The sequence below is a fragment of the Ovis canadensis genome, chromosome 3 (genome assembly GCF_042477335.2).
Source record: "Ovis canadensis isolate MfBH-ARS-UI-01 breed Bighorn chromosome 3, ARS-UI_OviCan_v2, whole genome shotgun sequence".
Taxonomy (NCBI): domain Eukaryota; kingdom Metazoa; phylum Chordata; class Mammalia; order Artiodactyla; family Bovidae; genus Ovis; species Ovis canadensis.
In genome coordinates, this window is record NC_091247.1 from 113,597,018 (window position 1) to 113,620,323 (window position 23,306).

At 36.9% G+C, this 23,306-nt stretch overlaps 1 protein-coding gene across 2 annotated transcripts in view; it reads left to right on the forward strand.

Moving 5' to 3' along the window:
• TBC1D15 (TBC1 domain family member 15) overlaps positions 1-15,761 on the forward strand; it is a 72,667-nt gene extending 56,906 nt beyond the window's left edge. For both annotated transcript variants that reach the window (XM_069584014.1, XM_069584015.1), the window contains 6 exons: positions 4,397-4,497; positions 8,666-8,765; positions 9,593-9,690; positions 11,612-11,728; positions 13,033-13,119; positions 14,441-15,761. In XM_069584014.1, the coding sequence (XP_069440115.1) occupies positions 4,397-4,497; positions 8,666-8,765; positions 9,593-9,690; positions 11,612-11,728; positions 13,033-13,119; positions 14,441-14,662 (725 nt within the window). In that variant the 3' untranslated portion in view covers positions 14,663-15,761. The remainder of the gene's footprint in view (positions 1-4,396; positions 4,498-8,665; positions 8,766-9,592; positions 9,691-11,611; positions 11,729-13,032; positions 13,120-14,440) is intronic.
• Positions 15,762-23,306: the final 7,545 nt, after the last annotated feature.

Here is a 23,306-nt window from a genome sequence, read left to right on the forward strand (position 1 = left end):
GAGAAAGCAGTTGGGTATTTGTCGTGTTAAACCCAAATGAATCTTGAACTGTGAGTATATTTTCTTCACTGTTTGTATCTATGAACCAAGAGTTCTTCTTGGCTTCTTATATGTGGGTTAGGGAAAGATGTAAACTCTTGAGGATCTTGCAACATCAGCCTCTATGACAGTAAGTGAATATCACAGATTTCTCTTTAAAATGTGAAATGTGCCCAGTCCTGTCGGGTCACACCTATAATGAACCCCAGATTGGATCACTGAAAATACTAGGGACTGGAATGCTTCTCAGGTGACCGAGTGTTGTCCTGCTCAATTTTGATTGTATTAGCAGCCTCTTTTAAGAAGTGGATTAATAATCCCAGTTGTATGAATAAAGTTATATTGATTTAGAGAGTGACTCAGGGCTGCATAAGTAGTAGATACTGGACTGGGGGTGGAGGCCCAGCTCTTTCTTTCAGGCTGGCATTAAAAAATATATATATTTATTTATTTATTTGGCTGTTGTGGCATATGGGATCTAGTTAGCTGACCATGGATTGAACCCAGGCCCCCCCTGCTTTGGGAGCACAGAGTCTTAGCCACTGGACCACCAGGGCATTTTCTAGGCTGGCATTCTTACCTCCACACGTTCAGCACCCCAACCCATTGCCGTTTCAGTTTCTATTAACCACTGTTGGAAATAGGGCTTTTACAGTAGAGAACAAGAGGCATCCTCTCCGAAGGTAATTGTGAGGTGGGGATTAATGTATAGTCTCAGAGGTCGTTCCTGAATGCTCAGTCTTTCCAGGTATTGAGTCCCAGACAAGCTATTTGGATAAATTGCTGTTTCCATTTGTCCATATTAACCCCACATTCTTAAGTTATCTGAAACATACCCAGGGATTTTATTAAGAACTCTGGCATTGAAAGAAGCCAGGGTAGTTTCTGTAAAGCCCTGGACCAAATTGCTTGCTGTTTGACATGGATTTGAAGTAGCAGACAGTCACGTCTGACTCTGCAACTCCGTGGATTGTAGCCTGCCATATTCCTCTGTCCATGGAATTTTCTAGGCAGGAAAGGCAACTAGAGAAGGTTGCCATTTCCTCATCGAGGGGTCTTCCTGACCCAGGGATTTAACTTGCATCTCTTGCGTCTCGTGCATTGGGCAGGTAGATTCTTTACCAGCTCCCCCACCTTCTTGCTGTTTACTCGTAGTAAAATAACCTGGGCTGTAAATTTACTCTTGTAGTTGATTTTGTCCTATTGAGTTGTTTGGCTTCTTAGCCCCCAGATGAGGTATTGGTGTGTTTGCATTTAATACAGTCTCATTAGTAGTGAGGAGGAAGGCAAAAACCATCAAAAGCAGACAGAAGACAAACATTACGAAAAGCAGATAGAAGAACTCAAGGAAGAGTAACTTTTACTTAGTGTAGACTGTACACCTAAGGTGTTTCTGTGGGAGGTGCCTATTTTTTTTCTACAATGTATGTTTGTAATCATGATCCTGAATAAACAACAGAAGGTAAAATTATACTCAGAATATACTTATTCTGTATATAAGGCAGGAGTGTGTCCAGTAGAAAAAAAATGATTCCCAACACTTAAGATTTTTTTTTTAAATTTTATTCTCTAATAACTGAATAAGCTTCAGTTAACCTGGAAAATTGACCTATGTAAAGATGAAATCTTTCTTTTCTCTTTAAGAATGTGTACATTAGGATGATGATTTCATTTCTAACACCTCTCAACTAAAACAACTTTGTTACGAAAGTAATTTAGGGGAACTTCTTCAGACTTCGTAGTAGTACTGATTAAGATGTATATCAGTCAGCACTAGTGCAGAATCTGAACATCATTGAATGCTAATTTAAACAGCTTTAATCTTTCTTTAATTAAAAGGAATTTGTATGTTAATTCCACCCCCACAACTCATGACATACCCCAAAAACATCATGTATACAATAAAATAGATTTAAAGCAACAAGAGTATGAAGAATAATTTGACTAGTTGATTTAACTAAAACTTACAGAAGAAATACAGTACTGATCTGGTATGAAAGCTGAAGACTTAAAGGATTAAATTAGATTCTTAGAAGTTTTTATTCATTATAACTTTATAATAAAACTCGTTTTCCCCCAGAAGAAAGGTGCTTTGTAAATCTTTTGAATAGCACACTTTGAAATAGTTCTGTTATAGACTATAGGTAGTCTGACCCAGTAAAGTGGTACTCTTTGCACTTGGTTGAATTCAGATAAATTTCCTTCCTGCTTTGATTGGTTTAGCCTTTATGTTTGTCATTGCTTTCATTGTGTCATTGCCATGTAGGAAAGTTTTGGTGATAACAGTCTAGTCTTCATTCTAACCTACTTCTTTTCTTAAGAAAAATGTTGTATTAGCCAGGGAAAAAAAAGAAAGATTGCTTAGAAGATATTGGCTTATGTAATTATGAAGACTGAAAGGCCCGCAGTTGGCCATCTATAAGCTGGAGACCCAGGAAAGCTGGTGGTGTAGTTTAAAGCCTTCTGAGAGCAGGAGAGCCATGGTCTAGGTCTCATTCCTGAGTCTGAAGGTATGAGAGCCAGGAGCACTGAGGGCAGATAGATGTCTCAGGCCAGGCAACCAGGCAGAGAGCAAATTCAGTCTTCTCCATTTTTTTGTTCTATTCAGGCCCTCAGTGAATTGGATGATGCCCACTCACATTTCTGAAAGCCATCTGCTTTAATCAGTTCACCAATTCAAGTGCTAATCTCTTCTAGAAAAACCTTTGCAGATACTCCCAGAAATAATGTTTAACCAGACATCTGGGCATCCTGTGGCTCACTCAAGTTGACACACAAGCTTCGTCATCACAAGTGTGTCTTATTTTTTTAAAAAGCATCTGCAATAAATTTGTATAAATGCTTACATTTAGGTATCACGTCATATGCTGTTTTTTTCTAGCTCTTTCCTCTAAATGTCTTGGCTACTCCATTGTTTGGCACTGTAATAAGGGTCCCCAGGTTTGTGTGTGTGTGCGTGTGCACTAATGTGCATGGAGCCGTGCTTTCCCACGGGGTGTAGTGCAGACATAGTGAGGTTGATGGGGATTAGGCGTAGCAGCAGGTGACAGGGAGAGGCTAATAGCAGATAGAACTAGACTTCTGTTCATAAGGAGATCCTGAAGTGAACGGTTGTCTTTATTACACTGTTAACCCAAGTTTTCTTAAGAGACCTTGGTTTACCTGCTTCCTGCGGTCATTTTTAAAGCTTTCTTCCAAAATAGGAAGAATGATGTAAAATTATGTATAATTTCTTCAGAAATATCCCCTCTCCTTTAAAAATATGCATACTGTTTTAAATGACTTCAGTGCACATAGATTTTGGGGAATGATAAGAATGTAAGTTTTGGTTCTGCAAATGAAAGCCTGTTTTCCTCAGACTGTCATTGGGGGAAAAACTTCTCTGTGTAACTTTAACAAATATACAAGTTTACCAAAGTTGAATAATAATATGTATGTGAAAAGGCTTTATAAGAGCTCTTATCCCTTGGTTCATTCAGGTCTCTATATTTTAAGTTTGAAATCTAATTGTAAAATAGTTAAGAAAGTTGAGGATTTTTAAGACTTTTGACATGGTCTGATGATAAGCAAAACGAAGACTTTCTGTTTTTTAAGGGAGGGGCCTGATTCTTTAACTTTCCAATTTTTCTTTAAATCAAGGGCTTTAAACTAGTGTCATGATTGAGAAATTGTAAGAGCATCAAGAGAAAGATGGTTGAAATGGTAGTTTTAGATACAAAATATTGATTGGATTTAAGTCCATTTGCTAGCATTGATTGGGTTAGAGTAACAGCAAAAGGAAAAAAAAAGAGAAATTAAAAGAGGTAATTTTGTTGTGGTTATTTTTGTGTGGATTACCAATGTCTGGTTGCTAAATCAGTTGGACCCTTTTTAGGTCTTATTTCACTTGGCTTATTCATGACAGTTTGGTGGTGTTGTCTACTCTGACCTTGCAGCTTCCTTCCCCTTGACTTTTCCAACATTCTTCTCCCTTGCTTTCCCCACCTTTCCTCTTAACTATTCTTTCACAAATCTTCTTTGACTATGTTCTTTTCAGTTTGATGTTTCTCTGGGTTTCCCATCATCCTTCTTTATCATAATGCTTTTGCACATAATTTTTTAGTATTATCCTCTCTCCTGATAGTGATACCTACACTGAGACACACAGCAGTTGCATATCTGCTTTGATCTCTCAAGCACCTCCCATTTCTCACCTGGTTGCTAGATTTCCTCCTCATTGTTTAAGAACATCGGTATACACAAGTTTGTGAAACCCGAAAAAGATGTAATTTTAAGTGAGTTTGTGGAGATATGCATAGATGGATACAGAAAGTTCAGGTTTTTAGAGGTATGATTAGTTTTTCTTGTTTATTTTAAGGCTATGTGCAAGGAATGAGTGACTTACTTTCACCTCTGTTATATGTGATGGAAAATGAAGTGGATGCCTTTTGGTGCTTTGCCTCCTACATGGACCAAATGGTAAGAAGAGAGATTCCTTCTTTTAATCAAACTAATTTTGAATATTTTAGTTATATAATAATCTTATTATATAAAATGGATGTTTATATTTAGCCAGTCATGGTAGAACTTTAAAAGAATTGCTCAGTTGTTTGTTACTTTTCAAGAGGCTTGGAAATGCTGGTAATATTTTTAATATAAAAAGTAGATAGTAAGTGCCTATAGAAGAGGAATAATCAGGATTTAATATTGGTAAATGCTTATGATCTGCAGAAGGGTAATGAGTCATAGAATATTGATGAAGTAGATGATTCAGTTCTTGTGAGGTAGTTTCATTTCATCTATTTCAGAGATAAAGCTTAGTCATGCCGAGTAATATCCTTACCTTTTGTGAACATTTTAGATTTTATCATTATAGTGACTGATTTTTCTCCAGATGTTTTTGAACTATTTGTAACATTGACACTTTCTTAGTTTTTTCATAAGCATGTGATTATTAGAGTTGAACTGTCTATATACATATTATTGCAAAGAACATTTTATCTATTATCATTGATGTATCTTAGAGACAGAGTTCTAGGACAATAGTACAGAGAGAGTATTAACAGGAAAATAAAATAGAGCGGTCTTCTCAAGTAATCTTTAGAAAGTGGAAGGGGGAAAAAAAGCAAAGGGGCTAAGAGGAGATAAAAGCATATGAAAACCAAAGACCTGACTACATAGGTCTCTGTACTTCTTTCAAAATAAAATTAATATACTTAATGCTGGCCCTTGCTGGTCGGATATTGAAATGGCTTGCTTGTAAGTGGATAAAGATTTCAAATATGTAATCATATGCAGTGATTCCTTGTAATATTGAGTCTGGGATACAGATGTGAAACTTTTTGATTGCTTCTGTTTTTTGATGACTTCTGTTCTTCCTCTCTTGCTTGCCTGTTTTTATTTCCCCTTCTAATTTGTCTCAGTTTATCTGTTTTCTCAAGTCTCTGCTCCATGGTTCCAGCTCATCGTTACTTCGCCTAGTTCTTTTCCATACTTAATAAGATTTGATAGTTTTAAAATATTTTTTTACTATTAAAGTAATAAATAGTCAAATTATATAGTCCTTTACCATGAATTAATATTTTTGGATTATTTAGAAAGATTATTAATTGCAGTAATCTGGTAATATCATAGTTTGTGTTCCTTACCTTTTTGATTGGTTGATTTTTATCTGCCTTCTTAGTTCCATATACTTAGTTCCATAAGTGCTCTAGAAACCTGAGGCATTTGTTATAAAGGTCTGTACAACTGATAATAATTGTATAAAAACTGTTGTTTGTTTTCCTTGTGTTTTTGTTGTTTATCCTCTTTTCACTAGAGCTGGTATGATAAAGAGCTCATGTCTTTGTTTAGCTCGTTCTGTGATATGCTTCCAGAATTTTCCTGATGCTTGACATGAGGTGTGTGTTCAACAGAGTTTTGTAAGATAAATACATGAGTATTTCCCCAGTGCTTAGTTTAGATCTCAGCTTATAGTAGGTTTTTAAGTATTAGTACAAATGTATGGCATTTACTTTTCCTGTCGTTGTTCAGTCGCTAGGTCGTGTCTGACTCTGTGACCCCATGGACTGTGGCCCTCCAGATTCCTGGAGTTTGCTCACATTCATGTCCATTGAGTCAGTGATGCTACCTAGCCATCTCATTACAGTAGTGGTTTCCATAAGAGCTAGTACTGGTGTGTTCCAATAGATTACCTTGTGTGCTGGGTGCGTGTATGCATGCATCTGTGTGCATGCACTTAGGCCTCAGATGTGAAGACCACTCTGTGAGCATCCTTACTACTCATTTCGCAGTCTGCTTGTCATTTCTGTGTATGGAGGTTCAAGTTCCTTGTTCTGTCTTTTCAACAGTGGATGTTCTCTGTTTGCCTTTTCCGTTGACAGCGGTCTGGGGGTATTTTTAGTCTTTATTCTAAAAAGATTTCTTAATGTCTGCTAACATCTTTTGTGTCATAATATGAAACATGACATGAAGCATTGCATAATATGAAAGGGCAGTAAGTTACAATCGAAATAGTCTGCACAATTATTCCCACTGCATTGTTACTGTTTTCGTGTCCTTGAATCTGTTCTGCTGTTTGATTCCTTCTTTTTGTTTTACAGCTTTATTTCATGTAAGTTTTTACTACTTTATGGAGGCTGAATCCAATGCCTATGGATTCACTTTTGTTGGTATTTACTCACATCTAGTGTTGGTCTAGGCATAGACTTCTGTCTGTTACCACCATATTATAGAAACAACTGCAAAATGATCTAATGAACTTCCTTATAGCCAGCATTCATTTTGCCATATAGTTTTAACTTGCCCTTCCTTCTTACCCCCTTCGATATGCATATGTTTGTGTGTATATACACATACCCATGCCTGTGTATATGTACACATACATACATGTATATATGCACACATGTACATGCATAGGTAATGTACATACGCATTTATTTATAGTTAGACTTGAAGCCCTCTGTGTATCCATTGTCGACCTCCTTTTCCTTTCTGCAGGAATAGCTACCTCTCTGAAGTTGGCTTCTGTCCTTTTGGGAGTACTACTTTTTACAGCAGAGTGGGTAGCAGTGGCCACGCCACGTTGTTACTTCCAAAACAATGGAAGCCTTTGGCCATGTCACAGCAAAAATTATACTGTTAATGAAAGAGTTAGTCCTGCCTTTCCCTTTTATTTTCCTGTGGGAAATGTGAAGAAACTATATCCCCAAAACTTGCGTTTGTCTATTACAGCATTTCATTCACTAAACTATTCATATCACTAAAGAGAAACCAGTTTATTGAGAATCAGTAGCCCTAATTTTTTTTTAACCAACTAATTTAATTGATACTTCTAATAAAGCACTATTATTGTCTCAAAAACTAAAAGAAATGTGAGGGGGAAAGGATGTTATTCTTAGGCTTTTCACAAAGATTAGGGCAGTAGTTCACCATAAAGGGGTTAGAACATGAGGGTTAAAGGGATCATAATCATAAGAAAGGTTTCATTTATTTTGGTGCCCTCCCCATCCCCAAACCTTGACTGAACTTTTGGTAGCAAATCTACTCACTTTCAGAGATTAAAACATTTAAACCACAGTAGTTCTGAAACTTTATGATCTCAGGACCTCGTCACACTCTTAAATATTATTGCAGATTATAAGAGCTTTTGTTTATGTGGGTTACATCTGTTGGTGTTTGTTATGAAAAGTTCTAGGAAATTTATAAATATCTTGTTGTTTAGTTGCTAAGTTGTATCCAACTCTTGCAACCCCATGGACTATAGCCCACCAGGCTCATCTGTCCATGGTATTTCCCAGGCAAGAATACTGGAGTGGGTTGCCATTTCCTTCACCAGAAGATCTTTCCAACCCAGGGATGGAACCTGTATCTTCTACATTGACAGGTGGATTCTTTACCACTGAGCTACCTGGGAAGCCCAGATATTTATTTATTTATTCATTTAAAGATAATAGTAAACCTTCTGAAGTTTTACATACATTTTTAAAAAATGAAAAATAACTTTTCCAAAACAGAATTTACTGAAAAGAGGGATTATCTTCCAGTTTTAATTTCCTTTTAATGTGTAGTATCTAGTTTAATAGGAGACAGCTGACTTTCACATGTGTTCCTGTGTGCAGTCTATTGCAGTATATGGCCTTCTTAGAGCCTTTACAATCATGGGAGAACTTAAAGTGCAAAATGCATGGGCTGTTTTAGTATTGCTGTTGTCATGAAAATGGTTTTGACTTTATAGATTCCTTAATGCTATCAAATCATAAGACATAATTAGCTAATTCTTTAACACTGGACACATACTAAAGCTAAAATAAATTTTATTTCCTGTGTTTATTTAAAGAAATATTTAGCAGTGAAGTGATTTGATAAAAGTCTGTATCGCAAATGTATGTTCCTTTCACCCAGGTTTCTTATTTGATATAAGAATAGTATATCAGTCAGTCTACAGCTGCTGTCGCCTGCATTATTCTTTATCTTAAAAAATTGAATAGTGGAAAAAAAATAATCTTTTAGCATTTTAATTAGTTGTGATTTTAAAATATAACCAATATGGTGTAAGTCCAACATTTGTCCTTATTTTAATGGCACAGTTATCAGTAGTTATGTACTGTAAAATATTTATTAAGTATTACTTAATTTTTTTTTAAAGCATCAAAATTTCGAAGAGCAGATGCAAGGCATGAAGACCCAGCTTATTCAGCTAAGTACCTTACTTCGGTTGTTGGACAGTGGATTTTGCAGTTACTTAGGTGAGTTGAGTGAAAGAAAGCTATATTCAGCAAATTGTAGGGTAATATGCAGAGAGAAAAAATGTAGACTGTATAATCCACCAGTGTTGCCTGGGTTCCTCTGAGGAATAAAACTGTGGGACCAAACTGTCCCCCTTGTACAGTTCGGCCTTAAAACAGTTTATTCATACTATGAAATATGAGTCATCTCTCATTTGTGAGGACTGCCCCTGGGTTGGGAAGATCTTTTGGAGGAAGAAATGGCAACCACTACACAACCCACTTACCTGAACAATTCCATAGACAGGAGCCTGACGGGCTACGGTCTAGAGTTGAAAAGAGTTGGTCATGACTGAGTAACTGAACACACATACTCTCTCACCCCCATATCAAAATCCGAGGAGACTCAAGTCTTTTACATAAAGTGGCATATTATTTGCGTATAACCTATGCACATCCTCCTGTATATGTTAGATCATCTCTAGATTATTTATTATACCTCACAAATAGTTGTAAATACAATGTAAATCCTTTTTAAATAGTCGCCAAGTGCAGCAAATTCAAGCTTTGCTTTTTGGAACTTCCTGGAATTTTTTTTTTCCCCCAAATATTTTCCATTCACAGTTGGTTGAATCCACAGACAGAGAGTCAGCTGTTATTTGGTGGTTTGCTTTTAAAGAATATAGCCTGCAATTCTGAATCGTTTCCTTGAATTAGTAGAAGACAATTAAACTTACAGGACTTTTAAGCCTAAGATGAACAGAAAAATTTGAGTTTGAAATAGGTACCCTATTCTGAGATAATTAGTGTAAGAGGAAGTAAGGTGTTTTTTTTTTCTTTTTTTGTAGAATCCCAGGACTCTGGATACCTTTATTTTTGCTTCAGATGGCTTTTAATCAGATTTAAAAGGGAATTTAGTTTTCTAGATATTCTTCGATTATGGGAGGTAAGTTCTTAAATTATTGTAAAAATGTAACACTTTTTATGGAGATAACCATTTTGTTTCTATAAAGGGATTATAGTATCCTGGCTGAAATTTCTAAAGCAGTTCTGAAATTCTGATGTTTTGGTCTCTCCTTAAAAACTATGTTGAACTGAATATGTGATCTTGGGAGCTTTTTTCTGTAGATCACATCCTTGTGAGACTGGGGGCCAGGAGGTTTCCCAGAACCAGTTGTGTAGACCATTTGACCTTGGGATACTTTATGAGACTGTGCTGAATTTGGGTGTAGATTTAAATATAGTTAAGGAAGTTTTGGCAGGCCAATCAGTTGAGATGGTACTTTATTTGTAGTCTGGAGTATTGGGAGGGAACCAACTTTCGTTCTGCTTTTTAAAGAAATTTAAGTTAGAGCAAAATACTAAGAATAATGTAACAAATATGCTACTATCTGCATTCAACGTATGTAATAATTTTGCCTTATTTACTTCTATCGAGTTGGCCAAAAAGTTTGTTCGAACGAACTTTTCGGCCAATCCAAGAGTCTTTTCTCTTTCTTTCCAAGGCAAAAAATATTGAAAGATATAGCTTAGATCTTTAATCACCACCCCAAGCCCCATTACCCTTTTCCTCACTCTGGAGAGTATTCATGATCATGTTTTTGGTTTATATCTTTTTATTCCATCTTGTACCCAGGGCACCTCATGATGAAAAGCAAGATATATTTTCTTTTCATATGTCTGTTAATTGTTAACAGATGGCAGTACTTTCGAAATAGACTATTGGTATGATGACCGTCCACTACCTTATCTTTATAAAAGTAAAGTTGACAGAAACTTTGCCAAGGAAAGAATGGGGGAAATACTCTATTTGAATAATAAGTAAACTTAATATGCAGTGAGTATCCTGAGGCTTTTACACCTGGAGGTTGATTCCTATACTTTTGGAGGCTATGCTCCCATTAGAGAAGGTGATCCACTAACTGAAGGATGCCCACTTTCTGGAGGAGCACTTCTTTGTTTGAAATTAGAAGGAACACTTACATGTTCTTGACCTAGAATTGTACTTTGAAGTTTATCAATTTCATTAAATTAGTATCTCAGCTTCTTTTTAAAAGTTTTCAATAATTGTAATAACTCCTTAATCTGTGTTTACCAAATAAATTAGGACTTTTAATGAAATCTTTGAGGTTAATTGCATTATAATTAAACTTTCAAAAATGGATTTAGTCTTAAAATGATTCTACTTGGTTTATTTTTAGTAAAAGAAGTAAAAACATTTCTGGTATGCTTTAATAATATTGTTTACATGAGTCTTTGATCTTTCTAAAAAGATATTAAGTACATTAACCAGAGGAAATTAAGACTTTAAGTTTTAGGACATTGATTAGGAAGAAATGATCAAATGTTGTACACATTTGGGGTATAAATTTTGAGTGGTTGATTCAGTTTTTGTCACAATTAGAGATATTCTGATTTATTATATAATTTGTTGTTTAGAATGTAGAGCTACCTCTGGGTGTTTTTGATTCCATGCAGTGTATAACTGCATTTTTATTCCTATGATGTAGCTTTTTCCCCCACCCCAAGAAACTGAAGGTGATTTAAAAATGAAAAACTGAAGGTTCAGAAAAATATTGAAAATACCTCTAACCCTTACACCTTACCCATATAGTATTGATTAGGCTCAGAACTAACTGTAGTCACCTAAAGAGACATGTTTGGAATTCATCATAATTCATTTATTGTTTGTGGGTAAAGGTAAGACTTTCATTCCCCACACCTCATTTCTTAACTAGAAAAAGAATGGACTATTCCATCTAGGCAAGTTCTGCTTTGCATAGAAGTCATTCAGAATTGAGCATCGTTATCTATGAAGGAAATATTTTAGAATTGATAGAGTTTACTATGTGTTCTGTTTTCTATAGGTAATGTGGACTGAACTACCATGTAAAAATTTTCATCTTCTTCTCTGTTGTGCTATTCTGGAGTCAGAAAAACAACAAATAATGGAAAAACATTATGGCTTTAATGAAATACTTAAGGTAGTTATTCTTCTAATTTAGATTTTAATATTTTGACTCTTTCCTCTTTTTGTTGGAAAACAAACATTTCCTTGGAGTGTTATTGAATCTCTTGAGTGACTTAAAATTTTATCAGTGGTAGTCAATACTAGGCCCAATTTTCTGAGAAGGACAGTTCAGCAGGTTGAACATGTTGGCCAATTGTTTTTTTCCTTGCTAATTAGAAAGAGAAACATGCGACAAATGCTCTTTTATGTTGTTTACTTTTCTAAACAAAGTAATACTTTTGCTTATAACTTTGAGATAGTAGACTTGGGACAGCTGCTGGATTTATGTTCCATAAGCTTATTATTAATAGCTGTTCCTTAGCTTTACAACTTTGAAATGCTCTAATGAGGGATATATTAAATTTCCCATTTACTTGTAGTCTGAGGGTATTTTGTTTTGAGGATTTTGTCTACAGTGTAATATAACTAGTATGACACCACCCTTATGGAAGAAAGCTAAGAAGAACTAAAGAGCCTCTTGATGAAAGTAAAAGAGGAGAGTGAAAAAGTTGGCTAAAATTCAGCATTCAGAAAATTAAGATCATGGCATCTGGTCCTATCACTTCATAGCAAATAGATGGGGAAACAGTGGCTGACTTTGTTTTGGGGGGCTCGAAAATCACTGCAAATGGTGACTGCAGCCATGAAATTAAAAGACGCTTGCTCCTTGGAAGAAAAGTTATGACCAACCTAGACAGCTTATTAAAAAGCAGAGACATTACTTTGCTAACAAAGGTCCATCTAGTCAAAGCTATGGTTTTTCCAGTGGTCATGTATGGATGTGAGAGTTGGACTATAAAGAAAGCTGAGCACCGAAAAATTGATGCTTTTGAACTGTGTGGTATTGGAGAAGACTCTTGAGAGTCCCTTGGACAGCAAGGAGATCCAACCAGTACATTCTAAAAGAGATCAGTCCTGAATATTCATTGGAAGGATTGATGTTGAAGTTGAAACTCCAATACTTTGGCCACCTGATTTGAAGTACTGACTCGTTAGAAAAGACCCTGATGCTGGGAAGGATTGAAGGCGGGAGGAGAAGGGGACGACAGAGGATGAGATGGTTGGATGGCATCACCGACTCAATGGAAATGAGTTTGAGTAAACTCCAGGAGGAGTTGGTGATAGACAGGGAGGCCTGGCATGCTGTAGTCCATGGGGTCACAAAGAGTCGGACATGACTGAGCGACTGAACTGAACTGACTGAATATAACTAGTAATAAATTGTGTAATAGAGTATAATAGTGTTTCAGTTTCAATTATTTTATTGATTTATTCTAGCATATCAATGAATTGTCCATGAAAATTGATGTGGAAGATGTACTATGCAAGGCAGAAGCAATTTCACTACAGATGGTAAAATGCAAGGTATACAGTATTTTAAGTAATCAAAAGATTTTTTGTCTGTATGATTTTGGTGGATTGAGGTGATTGAGGTCACAAAATTTTTCTTTTTAGAAGTTAAATTAGTAAGTTGATGGCAGACACAAAGCATTGGCTAACATTTGTTTACCATTATAGATTTACAGCACTTAACTGAAAACAATTGAATAATTATGCTAGGAGACAAACAGTAATAAGACAGAATGATAAAAGTGATGAAAACACTTTGGCAACAACAAGAGAGGCTGTAGAAGCATTGATATATTATCGAATTAGTGAACACAGAATAGGACCTCATATTAAATATATAGTGTCTTCAAGTAAAGACAGATGCTAATCAGAAATAATTCAATGAATATTATTTGGTCAGTGTCATTACATTTATATCAGTCAAGCTCTTAATTGTCTCTAAAAATAAGGCAAGTTTGAGGTGTTACGTCCTGAATTTAAACCAAACTATTATACTCTTGGTGTATTTTGGTTTTCAGATTTTTAAGAGAATTCTTATTTAGTCTTTGTGTCATTTGTTCATGGTTCCAAATATTTATTTTGGCTCAGTTTTTTTCTTTACAATTGTACATATTTATATACTGATGGCTGTACCGGGACTTCATTGCTGCCTGGGCTTTTCTGGTTGAGGACAGTGGGGACTGCTCTTCCTTGCAGCTCACAGGCTCCTCCCTGCGGGGGCTCCTCCCTGCGGGGCTCCTCCCTGCAGGGGCTCCCCTGCTTGGGGAGCTCAGGCTTGCGGACTTCTGTGGCTGCAGCACACAGGCTCGCTAATTGAGGCTCCCAGGCTCAGTACTCGAGATGCACAGGCTTAGTTGCTTCACAGCATCCGGATCAGGGATCGAATCCGTGTCTTCTACATTGGCAGGTGGATTATTTACCACTGAACCAACAGGGAAGCCCTGTTTTAGTTCACTTTTACAAATATTTATTTGATAGCTGTTCTGTTCAAAATTTGTCAGTGATCCCTTTCGAGTTTAAGGAACATTTGTGTATTGAGGGAAAAGAATGAAAGAGAATGAAATAAATGCAAAATGTTAGAAAACAGTGTGTTTGTGGGAGTGGTGGGGTGGGGTAGGGTGGGGAGTGGCTAATTCAGAATAGAAGATCGGAAAACCAGTTATTAAAAAGAATGGTTTGGATTTCATTTCGAGTGGAGAAGGAAGGTCTGAGAAGGTGCATAACAATTGCACTGTTGGAACAAATGTTCGATGTTATCTTAAATAGCAAGTGTTAATTTGTGATTACTTTTCCTCTGTGGTGAATGATGATTTTATATTTGGTTGTTCTTATTCAGGAGTTGCCGCAAGCAGTTTGTGAGATCCTGGGGCTTCAGGATAGTGAAGTTACAACACCAGATTCAGACAATGGGGAAGATGAAAACGTTGGCATGACTATTTGTCCTCCATCTGCATTTCAGAGTAACTCGTTGCCTGTCCTTACTGCCAGTGGAGGCAGAGATGACAACCCAACAGAAATACCCGTGTCCCCAAATGTCAGCAGATTAACACCTGCATGATCATTCTTTGAAGAGACACTTTGTTACAACTTTTTTTCAAGTACTTGAAAGGTGGAAATTTGAGATCTTGGTATTGATCGTGCTTTAAGGTTTATGGAAAGAATGTGTACTGATGTTCTTGCATTAAAGCTTTACAAAGATTTAAACTAATTATTTTTGTAGTTACTTCTACCAAATAGCCTTTCCTTTTCAATAACATTCCTTAGTATTTTTTATAGCTAAGTACCTTTTATTTTCTTGCTGATGAACTGGAATTGGAAAAACAGTACAAGTGGATGAGCTGGGAATTGTGCACTTTGGAAATATTCACTTTGTTTACCCCAGGTTTAGCAGGTTTGGGTCTGATTGAATGCTGAGCCTTTCTATAGCTTTCTAAGCTGAGAAGTAGGTTGTGGCCCAGTGATGAAATGAAAGCATTTATTTTTCTCTCTTGTTTACAAAAATACTTAGCTTAAATATTTACACTGGTTGAATGTGATTTAAATTGGACATTTTCATCAATGCAATTAAATGTGTAGGTAAAGAGCTATTTCAACCATAATAAGTGGATTGGCAGTATATTTTTTACATTGAACTTTTCTTCACTTGTATATAAAGACTGTATAAGTACTTATTTATGAGTATAAGAAAGGATAGGCATATTTTCTTTAATTGAATAAACTTGACTATTGATTTATATAACCTGATTTCACAAAGTAAATACATAGCTTCAGTATGAGATCTTTTTCAAAGCTATTTTCTTAACCAAACATTTATTTCAGGAGACTACATTCAGCCCCATATCTGGTGTGATTTTCAAGTTAATTGCTTATAGTCTCATTTTACTAATAATGTTTACTATCTTTCCTAATAATGCATTAACTGATTAATCAGGTCTTTAAATTTTTATGAAATACTCTTTACCAAAAGCTTACGTCAAAAATTTCATTATACTATCATGAGTCTCAAAATAATGCTCTTTTGTATATGAATGAAGCTGTTGTTTTTACCATGCAGTGTTGCATGATTTTAAGTTATGTGTAATGAACATAACTGATTCCATTTTAATTGTAATTTGTTTACTTCTGTACATATCATTAAAATAAATTTGAAGTTGAAATGGTGTTTTCAGTTAAATTGCACTTGGAAATAATCTGCTGGTTCTTCATCAGAAGAAGAAAACCCTGAGATAGACCCTAGTGCATCTTGTATCTTTATATGATTGAAACAGTCATTTGAATGAGTTGTGGAAAGAAGTGAGAAACATGACTCTTTTATGAAGAAACTTTCTATTAGCATGAAATTGAGTATAGTATTACCTTGGAGGATATAATTATCTGAATCAGTAAAGCAACTTCCTACAAGTGAAGTTAATAATGTAAAATAAAAGTTACGTAGTTCTAAAATGGTCCACTAGATAGATTCCCAGCACCCTGCCTCCCCTCGGCCCCCCTACCCCCACCCCAGAGAACTAGGGAACCAAATGAACTTTTTCTTACTTGAGCTTTAACTGACAATCATGACAGTAGAACCATTAGATTGCAGTTTTTAATATTATATGTGTGTTATCTTTCATCAGTTAATAATGAGTAAGTCTATTCAGAAAAAAAAGTAAACTGATCAAAGCTCGGTATCTCCAGCCTTTCATTTCCTGCTGTTCAGGAAATTGCTGAAAACATCTTGATGTCCTTCTTGTTCTTCCTGGACAGGGACTTTTGGGGAGATTTCCCCCCCCCCCCCACCCCAACTATGTAATATAATGTCTACTTCAGAGTTTTAAAAAATCTGAAGACATTTAGTAAGTTTAACTTTTGTGAAGTTTTATTTTTAAAACTACTTGTTAAAAACATTTTTACTAAACATGTAATATTTCTCTTTGGTCCATTTTTTATATGTAAATAATACAGTGCTAAGTAAAGTCTGATTTAATCCTACTCCTCAGAACCAGCTAGCAAATAACCATGTAAACTCTTAACTGTTGATATTGCTAAGATAGATACAGTTCAGATAAGGGTCTTAGTGTGACTTTTAAAAGAATTGTTTGTTTTAATTTTCACAAGGGGCTCTGTCCTTGCCAATAACACATAAAATATTGAAAGTGAAAATGCAACTCCGCTCAGTCGTGTCCGACTCTTTGCAACCCCATGGACATTCCATGGAATTCTCCAGGCCATAATTCTGGAGTGGGTAGCCTTTCACTTCAGGGGATTTTCTCAATCGAGGAATTGAATGCAGGTCTATCCTGGTTGCAAGCAGATTCTTTACCAGCTGAGCCACGAGGGGAGCCCAAGAATAATGGAGTGGGTAGCCTATCCCTTCTCCAGCAGGTCTTCCCGACCCAGGAATCAAATCAGGGTTTGCTGCATTGCAGGTGGATTCTTCACCAGCTGAGCTATATTATGTGCTGTAAAAAGTGTTTTCAATTCTGATAGGAGTCTATGGGCAATCTTTTTGTATTGAAGATTAGAGAATTGCCATTGTATATTGTATTGCTTGGCTTAAATTTTGACTTACAGTTAGGTAGACACGTCCTTAAGTTTTTCTCTCTTTTTTTTTTAAAGTAGTTCCTTGGTTTCCTAAGGTGGATTTGCCCTACTTCTGGTCATTTTTAGTAAAAAGTGATGACAGTCAACTTTGACTATTTTGTGTAGGTTCTTCCTCTGTTCTTACATTTTGAAGAGAAACTTTCAGTGTCATTTTATTTATTAACATGAAACAGGGTTAAATTTGAGATGAATCTGAAAGTTATTTTAATCAGTATCTAATGTCATTATCCGACAGTAAACGTCTGTACTTACTATACTGAGTTGGCCAAAACGTTCGTTAGGGTTTTCTGGTAAAGAAACCATCTTAGGGAAAAACCTGAAAGAACTTTTTGGTCAACTCAATACTTTTAAGATGAATACTGCCATTTAAATAACAGTGTATTTGGCCTGTCCTCCCTTTGGGTCCTTATAATATGGGAGTTTTTTAAGTTGTTGGATTTTTTAAGTTAAGTTGAGGATTGCTCTGGTTACAAACATTTTTATCTTTAGGTCTTATAAGTATACTATTTTTCAGGCTGTCTTGACTTGGGGAAAAAGAGTGTGTCATCCTTAGATGCAGAGGAGATGGGGGTGGGGCAGTGTGATCGGACATACTTCTGTTAAGTTCTGGGGTATTCAGAGCATTCTTGGCCCATGGGAAATTACATTGTTAAAAAATTCACTGTAAAGAAAAACAGATCGTAATCCAAATCTCTTTCTAAGAACCGTCAGGGATCAGAAATGCTGTATTTACCTAATGTAGTTCAATCCCTAGAGTTAGAATTGGAATACTTGAATAATGGAGTGAATGCTTCCTCAGTCATGTCTGACTCTGGGATTCCATGGACTTTAGCCCACCAGGCTCCTCTGGGATTTTCCAGGCAAGAATACTGGAGTAGGTTGCCATTTTTCTAGAGAATCTTCCCCAGAGGGGTCAAATTTGTATCCGCTGTCTCCTGCATTGGCAGGCGGTTTCTTTACCACTGAGCCACCTGGGAAACGCTAGAATAAATAGGTGAGCTGTTAAATACACTTTTCCTCAGATATCTCTCTGGTATATTGCTCTTCACATCTCTATGTAGTAAAGTAGAATGAAAAGAACAAATTCCAGTAAGCTTCACTGTGATCAACGAACAATTCCTTTCAGGTTTTAATTAAGAAGATGTATTAACTTCAGAAATGGCCTTTTGCTGTGACAGTCAATAATGCATAGTTTTGATACCACACTAGTCTGGAGGCACCAGACCCCATGAGTTAGCCGACTGCTTTAAAAACACACTGAGAGCTGTTTTTAAGGTTGCTTTAGATGTTTCATGGCCCGATTGTACCCCGCGTTTTTTTCATGACTGTCGAAGGATCCCTTTTGTAAGGCAAATTCTCCAGCGGAGAAGCCATCAAGGTACTTCTTGATGCTTAGTATAAGTACTTCTTGATGCTTAATATTAACACTGTATGCCACTGCGCCTGGCAAGCATGGAATGCAAGATACATCCAGAGAAAATCTGAGTCACGTCCTTTTTGTTAACGGAATCATGTTAAATAGGCCAAAAGGAGTATTTGCTGACCAGGAAGTCATTAACAATGAATGGCATCTAACTGAAATAGATAATATAAAGACTTAAATTGTTTTCTGAGTGAAACTTTTTTTTTAAAATACTCTTAATAGAAGTAATGCTATTATAAACACACATGCTCCTATTTCTGCCTTCCAAAATTCACAATAAGTTCTTTCACACACGTCAGAGGGTAAAAACATTAACCCACAAGACAGTTTTGTTAAATTCAATTTAAATGCAATTTCTAAGTAAATTTGGGACAAATATTTTATTCTCTTCTGGTTTACAGAGCTTTTAAGGATTCTGTATGTAGGCTAATGAGGGGAAACCCAGTCTGGTGTTTCTAGCTTCCTTCAGCCTTTTAACTTTTTAATACGACTTATCCCAAAATTTTATTGATTGGTGAAGATCGGGGGGAAAAGAATAAGTTTCATTGATACTTCATACAAACAAAAAAACCCTTGTTGCTTAAACTACAACTTACAGAATGGATGGGGTTATTTTTTTTAATGTATCTTTAAATTTTTTATTCTGTATTGGGGTATAGCCGATTAACACTGTTATGACAATTTCAGGTGAACAGCAAAGGGACTCAGCCACACATATACAGGTAATGGATGGGTTAGTCTTGACAGAGGTACATCTTAGGGAAGGAATGTAAGGAATAGGAATGTTTCAACTGTAGTCTGGTGAGTTGAATTCAAGTGGCAGAATCCTGGAGCCGTCTGCCTTAGCAGAATCATTTTTTCCTAACCTATTCCCTTGTTCCTGATGGGACTATAAGTGAATCATTCCAGCCATGAGAATCCATACCCCACCCCACTCCTTTTTTTTTTTTTTTTTCTGAACACTTGTGGAAAGGAAATCCTTTACCACAGAAATTTCCGTGGTTTTTTTTTTTTTTTTGTCACTCTAAATTTGATTTGTGGTGCTTCTCACATGCCTGGGCTGCTGAATTTTCCGTATTTTCAACTCTTCAGAATTAGAAGATATGTTTACAAGAGTGGCTCAGTGGTAAAGAATCCACCTGCCAATGTAGGAGACTCAGGAAACAGATTCCATCCCTGGGCTGGGCATGCTCCCCAGAGGAGGAAATGACAACCTCCTCCAGGATGCCTGCAGGGAAAATCCTATGCACAGAAGCCTGGGGGGCTATAGCCCATGGGGTTGCAAAGAGTTGGACGTGACTGAGCAGCTGAGCACTGCCCCCCCTCCCACCCCAAGTTTATTCTGCAAGAAGAGTTGAATAGTTGTGAGCATTTTGTTTGTTAGCTTTACAGTGTGGAGTGAGTCCATGAGAGTCCTGGCCTCAGTCCAGGGGGTCCCTCTCTAATCTCGTTCCATAGTTTCCTAAGTTGTTATTAAAGACTCACATTGTCTGAGAGCTTCACTATGGCTTTTTTTTTTTTTTTAAATACAGGAGCTTCTTTGTTAAACTTGCTTTTAAAAACCCTGAAGTTTTATATACCTTATTTTTCTTCTTGTTTTCTTATTTATTTGCTATCACTGACAATTTCTTGGCCACAGTTTAGAACAGCATAACTGTATCAACACAAATATGAGTTCTTTTGATTGGTGGTGCTAATGGACAAATAATACAACTAGCTTGAGGTGTTCGTTTTCTCAGTTCAAGGTGGCTGAGGGTGGGGTGTAGATGCTTGGATCAGAAAGTGCTTTGTGTTCTTGCCACAGGCATGGAGTTTATCCTGTAACATTCTGGGAGTCAGGTGTCAGAAAAAAATTTATTCACACTAAATTGTTCGTACTAGAAAATGCAAAACATTTTCGTAACGAACGCAGAACAGAAGGGTTGAACTATTTGCGTAGGAGGACACGTTTTAGAGTCAGGTAGTCATGGATTTGAGACCTGGCTCCGTCGCTTCTTAATATTGTGACCATATGGTTCCCAGTAAATGGAGTATATATAAAACGTTTAGTACAGTGCCTGGCATGATACATAAATGCTATTGTTATTTGATGTCTCGGCTGGTCATTGTTTTTTATTCTTAAAGCTACGTGGTCTGCTTTTCCTGCCAAAACATAGTATCTAACAGGTATGGCCTGGGGGCACCATTTGATTTGTTTTCATTGAGGTCATTTTGATTTTAAATCTGAACTGTGTTCTGGTTTCATCTGAGCCATTGCCTCACTGACCCCAGAATAAATCACTGTTCCTTTTTGGCGTTAGTTTTATCCTTTTCAAATTGGTTTAAATGTGCTTGCCTTTTAAGAGTCTTCTTTTATGAAAGTTGTCATAAAAATATGATAATGAGAACACAAATGTAAGATAGATTTCATATTTTGCTTATTAATAGAGAAGTCTAGTCAACCGTCTTGGTCAATATAGAAAATCATAAAAAATAAAAATCACCAGGCTTGTCTGCACTAAGTATTTTAGTGGTATGGGAAATTATAGTGTCTACTTGATAGTCAAAGGTCCGTCTAGTCAAAGCTATGGTTTTTCCAGTAGTCGTATATGGATGTGAGAGTTGGACTATAAAGAAAGCTGAGCGCCAAAGATTTGATGCTTTTGGTGGTGTTGGAGAAGACTCTTGAGAGTCCCTTGGACTGCAAGGAGATCCATTCAGTCCATCCTAAAGGAAATTAGTCCTGAATATTCACTGGAAGGACTGATGCTGAAGCTGAAACTCCAATACTGTGGCCACTTGATGGGAAGAACTGACTCATTGGAAAAGACTCTGATGCTGGGAAAGATTGAAGGCAGGAGGAGAAGGGGACGACAGAGGATGAGGTGGTTGGACAGCATCACCGACTCCATGGACATGAGTCTGAGCAAGCTTTGGGAGTTGTTGATGGATAGGGAAGCCTGGCATGCTGCAGTCCATGGGGTTGCAGAGTCGGACATGACTGAGCTACTGAACTGAACTGATGGTCATGTGAACATTTTATCAGGAAAAAAATGGATTCCTAAGGCTGTAGCCGCTGGTTTTGGTTATGATTCAACATTAGGTCAGCTCCGTCAGACTCTTGATACCAAATCACCCTTAGCCTTCATGACTTAATTCAAATTATATTGTCTGGATATCTGACTGGTTGATAGAACGTCCTTGCAAAATTTAAATCCATCTTTGTTGAAATGTTTTTCTCCAAATGATCGTTTCTCTAGTCTGGGTATGTTCCACGGGAGTAAATCATTTCCATTGTGTCTGCGCACTTTCGTGTATTATAGTATGAGTGGACGTAGTGGAGGCCACTTGAGTTGCTATCGTTTGGGGATTTTCTTCCTGTGAGCACAAGTGCATACCTCATACTGACTATGAGTATGTGTTCAGTCATGTCCAACTCTGTGGCCCCATAAACTGTAGCCCTCCAGGCTCCTCAGTCCATGGAATTTTCCAGGCAAGAAATACTGGAGCAGGTCACCATTTCCTACTCCAGGCAATCTTCCCAACCCAGGGATCGAACCTGTATCTCTTGTGTCTCCTGCATTGGCAGGCGGATTCTTTACCACTAGCACCACCTGGGAAGCCCCATACTGACGATCACGGCAAATCAGCTTTATGAAGACTTCTCATTCAAAGAGTGGGATCTCCTAAGATCTCATGTGAGCCTAAGACTTTTTTCCCCATACTGCTGCTTAAAAAAAAAAAAATCCTTTTGTAGACACTTAAAGTACCAGGATATGGTTCTAGTGGTAAAGAATCTGCCTGCTAATGCAGGAGATCAAGGGACGCAGGTTTGATTCCTGGGTCAGGAAGATGCCCTGGAGGAGGACGTGATAACCCACTCCAGTACTCTTGTCTGGAGAATCCTATGGACAGGGGAGCCTGGCAGGGTCTTGTCCATAGGGTCACACAGAATCAGAAATGACTGATGCAACTTAGCATACATGCAGAGTACTAGAATAGATGACAACTTCATTAACTATGTATATGACAGTTGGTTTGTGAATATGTTGAAAAGAAAATAGTGTTATGTAAATACCTGCTTGAGTTTCTTAAATGTTAGTCATGGCAGGCGTGTTTCATTTCTTTCCTGATAAATTACTATACTACTAAGTTAAGGAAATACTTTAGCTATGGCATAAGTTTATTTTGGTAAGGTATTCATGTGGTTAGGTTGAAGGAATTGAGAATGGATTATATAATAATGAACAATTCCTGTCACAGAACCAAAAATGTACCTTGTAAACCCTAGGAGTCAGATGTCAATGGAAAAAAAAAAATCCAACCAAAGTGATCATTAGGTTGGCTGGTTTTGTGCTATGAAGTTGAACCCTTTCTCTTGCCTTATTCACTGTGGTTTAAGCACAGAAGGCATACATATCATATTTTCTTGTGACACAGACTGGATAGGCTGAACGATGGCTTACAACCAGAAAGACTTACTTAAGGGAAAGAGATCAGACTTTCTGTTGATTCCCAATCTCAAGATAACCACTCTTGATTATTTTTCAGGTAACTCCGTACTCTGACAACCCATGTCTGTCCTTTAATAACTGCACTTGCCTTCTCCATTCATCTTGGGGAGGGACCAGGAAAATTTTTTGTTATCGTCAGCATATTTCCTTTTATCCTTCCCCCGAACATATTTCTTTACATCTCTGAAAATTCACTTTGATGC